We start from the raw sequence: 10,000 nt of genomic DNA on the forward strand, positions 1-10,000 counted from the left end.
CTCTGTCCTCCAAGCCGAGAGCAGAGGTATTGACTTCAGCTACTGGATTCTGCCTTTTGCTGTTAATCGTCAACTCTGTGTGTGCTCTCGGATCAAACACAGTCCACTCTAAGGATAGACCGATATATATATCGGTATCGGTATCGGGCCGATATTTGCATATTTTAAGTGTATCGTATCGGCCGATACGCTTGTGGTTTTAGCCGATACGCAATATTTATTATTTTATGTAATTCAGGTTTTTTTTTTTTTTAAAGCACGCAAGACACTCATACTCATCATTTTATTACATTGACTGTGTTAGACATTACTTGAATATGTGTGAGAGCGGGTGTTTATAAATGTTACAAGTTCTACCTCAATCCGGATTTGACTAATGTTAAAGGAATTCGTTTTTTTTGTCTTAACATTGGAGACCATGGAATACTACCCTGTTTTTTAAAACCCATATCTCCCCCAAATATCGGTACTCGGAAATCGGGTATCGGCCAAGGGTGAATGAAAATAAAAATATGGTATTCATGCATAGGCCATTAAAAAACCTCTATCGGTTCGACAGGAGCCCTCAGTTCGTCCACAGAGTCCATTCCGCAGATCCCAGCCCAGCCCAGCGCAGCGCAGGCTACTCACTGCCAGTACATGGGCAGTCCCTCCCTACTTCACAGGATCCTGCCACAAGAATTAAATCGAATAGAATAGAATAGTATATAATTAAATAGAATAGAATAGAATAGAATAGTATAGAATAGAATAGAGTGGAATAGAATACACTAGTATAGAATATAATAGAATAGTATAGAATACAATAGTATAGAATATAATAGAATAGTATAGAATATAATAGAATAGTATAGTATAGAATAGAATAGTATAGTATAGTGTAGTATAGAATAGAATAGAATTGAATAGTATAGAATAGAATAGAGTAGAATAGTGTAGAATAGAATAGAGCGCAGCGCAGGCTTCTCACTGCCAGTCATGGGCAGTCCCTACTTCACAGGATCCTGCCACAAGTGTTTTGGATGCAGAGATTGATTCACTGAGCGTGTAATGCAGTGAACCAGGTGAACCAAATGAACCAGGTGAATCAAATCAGCGTTGAGTGTTTGGACAGGTAGAGCAGCTGAGGCGGGAATTCCCCTGAGTGAGTGTGCGTGTGTGTGTGTGTGTGTGTGTGTGTGTGTGTGTGTGTGTGTGTGTGTGTGTGTGTGTGTGTGTGTGTGTGTGTGCGCGTGTGCGTGTTTGTGTGTGTGTGTGTGTGTGTGTGTGTGTGTGTGTGTGTGTGTGTGTGTGTGTGTGTGTTAGTGTGTGTGTGCTGCCTGCCTGTCCGGCCGGCCGGCTGGCTGTCTGGCTGTCTCCTCTGAACTTTTAAATCTGTACCTCAAACTCGAAGCAGATCAAGCACATCAGGGCAGCTTTGCTTGGTGCCCACTGACAGACTCCGACTGACCGTGAAGAAGTCCCCGGCCGGCCACTCGCACTGGCAAAGTCGCCACAGCCTCGTGCTTTCTTTGATGGGCTTAGTGATGGTGAATATATATGCTGTATGTATGGTGGCTTGAAATACATTCAAATGACCTTAGAGATATGTAGTCAGATGTTAGATGTAGAGTTAGATGTTTGTCAGACTTACTTAGACTGACCCCCTTGGTGCAGACGTGTCAATAGCCCTTCTGTCTTAGCAGAAACGCAAACACACACACTGAGCCCATCGAATGCCTCTTTTCCACTGCTGGATTTCTGGTAGGCCTACAGCTCCGCACAGCGTGACTGGATTGCCACGTTTTGCTTTTCGAATAGGCACGACACAGCTCAATCGTAAAGCAAAAAGAGGCGGCTGAGTCGCGCTGTATCAAGCTGTAGGCCTACCAGAAAACCGGCAGTGGAAAAGAGGCATAAGTGTGTGGACAGAATGCACCAGAAATTATGAATGGATAACAGAGGTAGAAATATGCAGACACATTATGCAATAATATTTAGTTCTGCTCTACTTCATTTGGGTCAGTTCCTCACTCTCCTGACCTAGTAAGCACCTTTGTATTTGCTCTTTTAAGCTGTTATGTGTCAGTATTAATGTGTTGCATAACCATGCCTGTTAGCGCTGGCACCTGTTGTGTTAGGTAAGTGTGTGTGTGTGTGTGTGTGTGTGTGTGTGTGTGTGTGTGTGTGTGTGTGTGTGTGTGCCTGTTAGCGCTGGCACCTGTTGTGTTAGGTAAGTGTGTGTGTGTGTGTGTGTGTGTGTGTGTGTGTGTGTGTGTGTGTGTGTGTGTGTGTGTGTGTGTGTGTGTGTGTGTGTGTGTGTGTGTGTGTGTGTGTGTGTGTTAGCTCTGGCACCTGCTGGCTGTTTTAGGTAAGGGCTTTGTTCTTCTAGAGACCTGGCAACAGAGCAACAGAGCTGGGCCTCTCGGAGAGCAAAGCCGACAAGGGGGGGGGGGTCAGGTGGGTTGGGTCCTCATTACATTGTATGTATTGGGTGAGGGGGCCCTTTCAGACAAACTGTGTCCTGGGCCTGGTCAAAGCTGTGAGCGGCCCTGCTCCTGGACATGAGGCTAGCTTGGCGCCGCTGCTGAGCTGGGCTGAGCTGCAAACCAGCTCCATTTTGTTCCATTTGCGATTGTTTCCGCAGCGAACTAGCAGTAGCGCCAGCCAGTTAGGGCAGTCATGGGGAAGCGGTTAGGCCGTGTTGCCCAAAGGTTGCCGGTTCGACTCCCGACCTGCCAGGTTGGTGAATGGGGGGAGTAATTAACCAGTGCTCTACCCCATTCTCCTCCATGACTGGTGTGAGGAAGTTTATGGTTCTATTGCAGTTATGCAATCGAAATTACACTGCGGTACCCTGAGCATTGTACCGTCCCGCACTTCTCCCTTTCGGGCGTCATTGGGGGCTGCCCCCTTGCACTGCTTAGGCATAAATGCAGTTTTGTTGTGTTCAGTGTTCACTCGTGTGCTGTGGAGTGCTGCTGTGTCACAATGACAGTGTGACTTGGAGTTTTACTAGTTGGGCTTTCACGTTCACATGAGCGCGGCAGCAGCGCTGCAGAGTGCGTGACTATATTAGCGCTGCCTAGCATGCATATTAGCATTCCTCACTCTGCATTCCAGAACCTCGTTAATTAATCACGCTGTGAGTCCGTAATCCCCTTTTGTCCCTTTCCACAGCACTCCAGGATTTCTGACATTTCCCCATTTGTACATTTTTTCCCCCCATGCTGACCTGTGATTTTTCCGCGAGGGAGTCATATGGTTCCTCAGCAGATTGAAGACTTGTGATTATGGTGCTTTAGCCATGTCATGCTGGAACAATGCTATGGAGCCAACGCTGTGTGTGTATGTGTGCGTGTGCGTGCCTGTGTGTGTGTGTGTGTGTGTGTGTGTGTGTGTGTGTGTGTGTGTGTGTGTGTTTTTCATTTATCCTTTATTTAGCCAGGATTGTCCCATTGAGACTACAGTCTCTTCTGCCAGGGAGTCCTGGTCAAAATGGCAGCATACATATAGTTACAGACACAGACAAAAACATAGACAAAAAGGAAAATAAATGTACAAAAAACACATTAAGAAGAATAAGTTTACATAAAACGTATTTTGAGATAAAAAGTAGCCTATGTGCTGCATAGTCAGAAACAATGACATTCCTCTGTGTATACCTCTGTGTGTGTGTGTGTGTGTGTGTGTGTGTGTGTGTGTGTGTGTGTGTGTGTGTGTGTGTGTGTGTGTGTGTGTGTGTGTGTGTGTGTGTGTGTGTGTGTGTGTGTGTGTCTGAATGCAGTCTAAAGTGTCTAAAAAGGCCAAGCGTATTGCCATTCCTCTTTTTAACTGTCACAGGATCACACATTAAAAACAGCAGCAGTAGTTTACCCACAGTGCTTTGCATCGAGTACAGGAAGTTAAAGGGTCGGAGTCGTACAGAACGTCCAAGAGAGTAATCGGGCGTACAGGAAGTTAAAGGGTTGGAGTCGTACAGAGCGTACAAGAGAGTAATCGGGCACAATCAAATTGGGAGCACTGATGATGAGCTGATGAGTCCTGAAACATTTTTTACCCCAGTGTTTCTCAACCTTTTTGTGTGAAGTACCACCCGAGAAAATATTGAGCTCTCCGAGTACCACCTTGACAACCAACATTTGAATATCACAGCAAAGGCCTTCCATATTCACTTTTGCCAGTCAATACAGGAGAGATTCATTATAGCATCAACAGCTACGGTCACATTCAGTGACAGTTTGTTTTTACATTTCTTGCTTGCCTAGTATTATTCTGCATGATGTTTTAGATTCATACAGTTCAATATTAGCCTAAAAAATGTGAGACCAATTAGACATTTTCGACTGCAACAACTTGATCAGCCTTCAAATGAATGCTCAAAAACTTCTTCCAAGTACCACCAGAGATGTCTCAACTTTACCACCAGTGGTACGCGTACCACAGTTTGAGCACCACTGGTTTACCCCCTTTGTCTTTGCTTTTTTTTCATTTTTAGTTTTTTAACCCCTGAAGACACGCCATTATAAATTAGCTTATGACCAAGTCGTAATGTAGTTCTAAAGGCCCCGTGTACTGGCATAGTAGTATAGCACTACAGTTAACTTTCAATGGCTATTACAGTGTGCCACAGGAGGTACGGTGTGCATTAAGGGGCTACTACAGTTTCTCTGAGCCAAACTCCCTAAGAGACATACAGAGGTGCAGACGCCAGCTCTACCATCAGTCTACAGTGCTGATATGAAATGAAATAAATAAAACCGTCGAGAGAAGAGGAACACCAGATGGATAAAACAAGAATGATGGTAAAATCATAGAGCGAGGAGAAGAATAAAGCAGTGAGATATCATAAAACGAGCAATAAATTGCAACATGGCACCGCTCCAAGACGCTCTAATGTGATTGAGTAGCCTACCCGAGGGCTACTGAGGGCTACTGAGGGCTACCCAAGGGCTACTTTTGTTCAAAATCCTCTACTGATGTCTTGACATCATTCTCAAATCACTCTGAATGATAATTTCCTTATAGGCTATAAAGAATAAATAATCTCATATTTAATTTATTATGTAATGCATTAACTGTGACTAAAATCTGGTAGTCGTCACTGTTTATTAACATCCTTGATGGGCACCTCAGAAGCTCCTGGAGGGCTACCTGGCGCCCGTGGGCACCTCAGAAGCTCCTGGGGGCGTATTACAGAAACTTCCTAACTTGAAAACCTTATCTTATCTGTCTAGTTACCACGGCAACTGCACTTTAGGACCATATTTAGGAAATGCGTATTACTGAACAGAGTTTCCAAAGTTAGTTCGCGCATCCTATCTTAAGTTAAGAAAGGGGTATTACAGAAGCATCCTAACTTCGAAAAATCCTAAATAATTGGTCCTAACTTTAGGACAGCCACCCAGCTGTCCTAATTCCAGTTATCCATTGATTTGTTAGCCAAAATTTTGCTGGTGTTCATCACCATTTACCTGCAGCTTGCTGTTTCAGCCAGAGCTAACAGTGAAGTCTATCCGGGAAAACAACGCAATTGTGAACGGATGAAATGTTAATTAAATTAGGCTATATTGACTGACCCAAACGATGTGTGAAGTGAAGAGTTGATGATAAATATATACCCGACTTCGATGTGAAGTCCGATATCAACTTCCTTAATTGACAGCCGACCATGGGTCAAGCCAAGTCGGCTAATAATTGTCATTTATTTATAGCCTATAGGCCTACATGCGCTGGTCATACAAAGACATTTCATGAAATTACGTCTTAACTGTTTTGCGTGCATTCGCTTGGAAAAACAAAGCATTGGGATGAAAATATGGAAAATGGGAAGCACTTTATTGGGACTGAAACCAATGCATTTGGTCAACTTGAGGTTACAGGCAGCGAGAGTGACCTAATTTCGTCCTCACAGATGTTGTTGTATTATAAATCCGTTCGGTGGAACGTCATCACTAATAAGTGCGTTATTTAAAAGTAATGAGCTCAAAAAGTTTAGCGAAATATTTACGTCCTCTTCCTCTCTGGTTTAGTATCACGCAGACCGCGAGATGCAGCAGCAGTCAAATCTGTGTATTCTAGCTTGCGTCGCACTACTGTTGCTAGGTAGCGGTGCATTTGTTGTCAGGTAACAGACATAAAAAGTAGATCGTAGATGTTTAGATCGCTACTTTAGGATTCCTAACTCAAGATAAGATAGGATTTCCAAAGATAAGATAAGAATCCTAAATGAAGTTAGGATTTGTTTCTGTAATACCAAACTGGAAAAAATCTTATCTCAAGTCAAAAGTTAAGAAAGGACAACTGAAGATAGGAGGTTTTCTATAATACGCCCCCTGGAGGGCTACCCGGCGCCCGTGGGCACCACGTTGGTGACATCTGCTATAGAATTAAATAGAATAGTAGAGAATTAAATAGAATAGTATAGAATTAAATAGGATAGTTGTTACATGCACATACACTGTGTGCTGTACATAGCTAGTATAGTAGGCTATATTAATAATATAATTACAAAGCTTAACATAGCTGAAGTCTTATTTTCACCTTAAGACCGACTTGTAATGTGAATAAAAAGTAAGTGATCTGCATCGAAATTAGCAGTGTCACATTAACACTTGTCAACTGTCAATTCAGTTGACAGGTGGTCCCTGAAGATTTTTGGGGGGTCAAAGTGGTCCTCGGTCTGGAAAAGTTTGAGCACCGCTGATGTAGAAAATGACATCATAGAATAAGATGTAGAGAGGAGAGGACAAGAAAACAAGAACTAGAATAAAGAGGAGAAGAAAGTGACACTGTGGCGAAGGTGTGAACTGTGAAGTTGTAGTGTTTAAGTATAGTGTGTGTGTGTGTGTGTGTGTGTGTGTGTGTGTGTGTGTGTGTGTGTGTGTGTGTGTGTGTGTGTGTGTGTGTGTGTGTGTGTGTGTGTGTGTGTGTGTGAAGGTGTAATGTGTAAGTATAGCCTGTGTATGACAGCGTGAGAATATATGCAGTGTGAGAGAGGCATCAACTCTAAGCAGCTGTGATAGTGACATCACACACACGCACACACATACACAAACACACACGCGCACACACACACACACACACACACACGTGCACACACACACACGTGCACACACACACACACACACACACACACACACACACACACACACACACACACACACACACACACACACACACACACACACACACACACACACACACACACAAACACAGATACCTGCTGATCATAGACACTGTAATTGGGTGTTGGGCTGAGACGTGGTAGATGCAGCATGGGGTGTGAGTAAATTCACATAAGACTTTGCACACGGCACTGCACACAGCAAACAGCACTGCACACGGCACTGCACACGGCACTGCACCTGGACACTGCACACGGCACAGCACATAGAGGTAGAAAATAACACTAGAGAGGACACAGCAATTTGCGACAGCACTGGGAAATGGCAGCTGGAGCTTCCCAACTTCCGTAGGTAGTGTAGGTACTTTCAGGCAATGCAAGTCAATGGAGAACACGCCCACCCCTGACAAGAAATTAACTAAAACTGTGTAAATATAAAGTAACACTTTAATCAAAGACCAGATTTGAAATGTCAGGCTACATATCTACTGAAATCATACGAGTCGATAAAATACATTTAAAAATCAAATAATATATTTTATGAACATAGTTAGCAACACACTTCAACTATTGTCCTTGTATAGTGTGTTGATGGACATTTTCACATGATTAAGCCATTTTTGACAGAGGTGAGCCTCGTTCTCCGTTAATTTCCATTTCTCTGATCTACCTCCAGATAATGGCCGCTACAGATTGCCGTAAAAGGGGGGGCGGGGTCCTCTCTAGTGTTATTTTCTACCTCTATGGCACTGCACCTGGAGACTGCACACAGCACTGAACACAGCACTGAACACAGCACTGCACACGGCACTGCACCTGGACACTGCACACGGCACTGCACACGGCACTGCACACGGCACTGCACCTGGAGACTGCACACAGCACTGAACACAGCACTGCACACGGCACTGCACCTGGAGACTGCACACAGCACTGAACACGACACCGCACAGCACACCGCACTGCACACGACACTGCACCTGGACACTGCACACAGCACTGCACCTGGACATTCTGATGTTAATACGAATTGTAGTGAAACGAGGAGCCTTTGTGAACCTTTCATGTTTTTATTTATGAACAAGAGCAGCACCGCGCAAGAGCGGCACCGCGCAAACAACGTCATCCTATATTGTGCTCCTTTAACCCATTGTATCCTGGAGACACATATACGGGTTTTTCAGGATTTGGTGTTATTACCTATGTGGGTATGTTAGATCTGAATGAACAGATTACAATGCAAGGGGAGGGTCTTGGCTTGTCAATGTAACTCATTTCATGTTTGTATGTGTTTTGGAGGCTGAGATATTTAGGATTTAATAGGAAGAGGGCACCCTTTCCCAAAAAAGGCTTAGGACAAAATGGGTTAAAGAGGCACAACACAGCATTGTTTCTAATTGATACAGTATAGTGGCATTATAGAGCCCCAGTGCTCTAATGAGCATGTGCAGTGGGTGTCTGCTTATAGTAACCCCTGGAGACTGTTGCCATGCTGTGGCTATGTGTAAGGAGCAGTGGTGTGAGTGACAGGCCTGGCAACCAATCCGCTGCGCCGTGGCCCGTGAGTGACCCCCTGGTGGGGTGTTTGTAGCCGGGAGCTGCAGTGTTCTCCAAGGTCACCGCGACCTCTACTGCTGCTGTAGAGAAGTCATGCTGCTTACCCACTGCTGAGATACACACATATACACACACACACGTCACACACACACATGTCTCACACACACGCACACCCACACATGTCACACACACACACACACACACACACACACACACACACACACACACACACACACACACACACACACACACACACACAGTGCTGACACTCCATGCTGTTTAAGACAAGTCATACACACACACGCGCATGCTGGGGTCTCTTCGAGCACTAGCAAGGATTTACATACAAGGGCACATAGAAGGGTCCATAGAACAGTGATTCCCAACCAGGGGTACACGTACCACTAGGGGTAGCTGAGCACACTGCAGGGGGTAGGTGGAAAAATGTCATAATAAGCAAGCTAGAAGCACTCAGAGAGTGCAGACCTCCGCCAAGGTGGTGATGCCATAACATCTACACGCTGGAATCCTATGCCTATAATATAATATAGCTTACAAGCATTTCACTATGTTACACCCTAATTTTTGTCTCTCTGTGCATGTGTGTGTGTGCGTGTGTGTGTGTGTGTGTGTGTGTGTGTGTGTGTGTGTGTGTGTGTGTGTATGTGTGTGCGATGTGTCGTCGTTTCTACAGATATGCCGAAGGCGGCGATTCGCATCCTGAGCAACATGACGTTCCTGTTCGTGAGTCTGTCGTACACGGCCGAGAGCGCCATCGTCACCGCCTTCATCACCTTCATCCCCAAGTTCATAGAGTCCCAGTTTGGCATCCCCGCCTCCAACGCCAGCATCTACACCGGTAAGGCACACACACACACACACAGTACCAGTTTGGCATCCCCGCCTCCAACGCCAGCATCTACACCGGTAAGGCAGGCACACACGCATGCACGCACGCACACACACACACACACACACACACACACACACACACACACACACACAGTACCAGTTTGGCATCCCCGCCTCCAACGCCAGCATCTACACCGGTAAGGCACACACACACACACACACACACACACACACACACACACACACACACACACACACACACACACACACACACACACACACACACACACACACACAGTTCCAGTTTGGCACCCTGCCTCCAACACCTTACACCGGTAAGACACACGCATGCACACACACACACCTCTTCCTCTTTCTCCTCCTCCTCCTCCTCATCCCCTCTTCTTCACTGGCTTCCATCTGTTTTTCTCTCGCGCTTTCACACGTACGCGTCATAGCACAGGCAGGGAGACACGTGCGCACACA

The 10,000-nt window shown here is 45.2% G+C and overlaps 1 protein-coding gene across 1 annotated transcript in view; it reads left to right on the plus strand.

Moving 5' to 3' along the window:
• LOC134455365 (solute carrier organic anion transporter family member 5A1) overlaps positions 1 to 10,000 on the plus strand; it is a 128,088-nt gene that overhangs the window by 78,992 nt on the left and 39,096 nt on the right. Inside the window, exon 6 of the mRNA XM_063206386.1 lies at positions 9,357 to 9,521. Coding sequence (XP_063062456.1) covers positions 9,357 to 9,521 — 165 coding nt within the window. The remainder of the gene's footprint in view (positions 1 to 9,356; positions 9,522 to 10,000) is intronic.

Source organism: Engraulis encrasicolus, chromosome 9, assembly GCF_034702125.1.
Source record: "Engraulis encrasicolus isolate BLACKSEA-1 chromosome 9, IST_EnEncr_1.0, whole genome shotgun sequence".
In the NCBI taxonomy this organism is placed as follows: domain Eukaryota; kingdom Metazoa; phylum Chordata; class Actinopteri; order Clupeiformes; family Engraulidae; genus Engraulis; species Engraulis encrasicolus.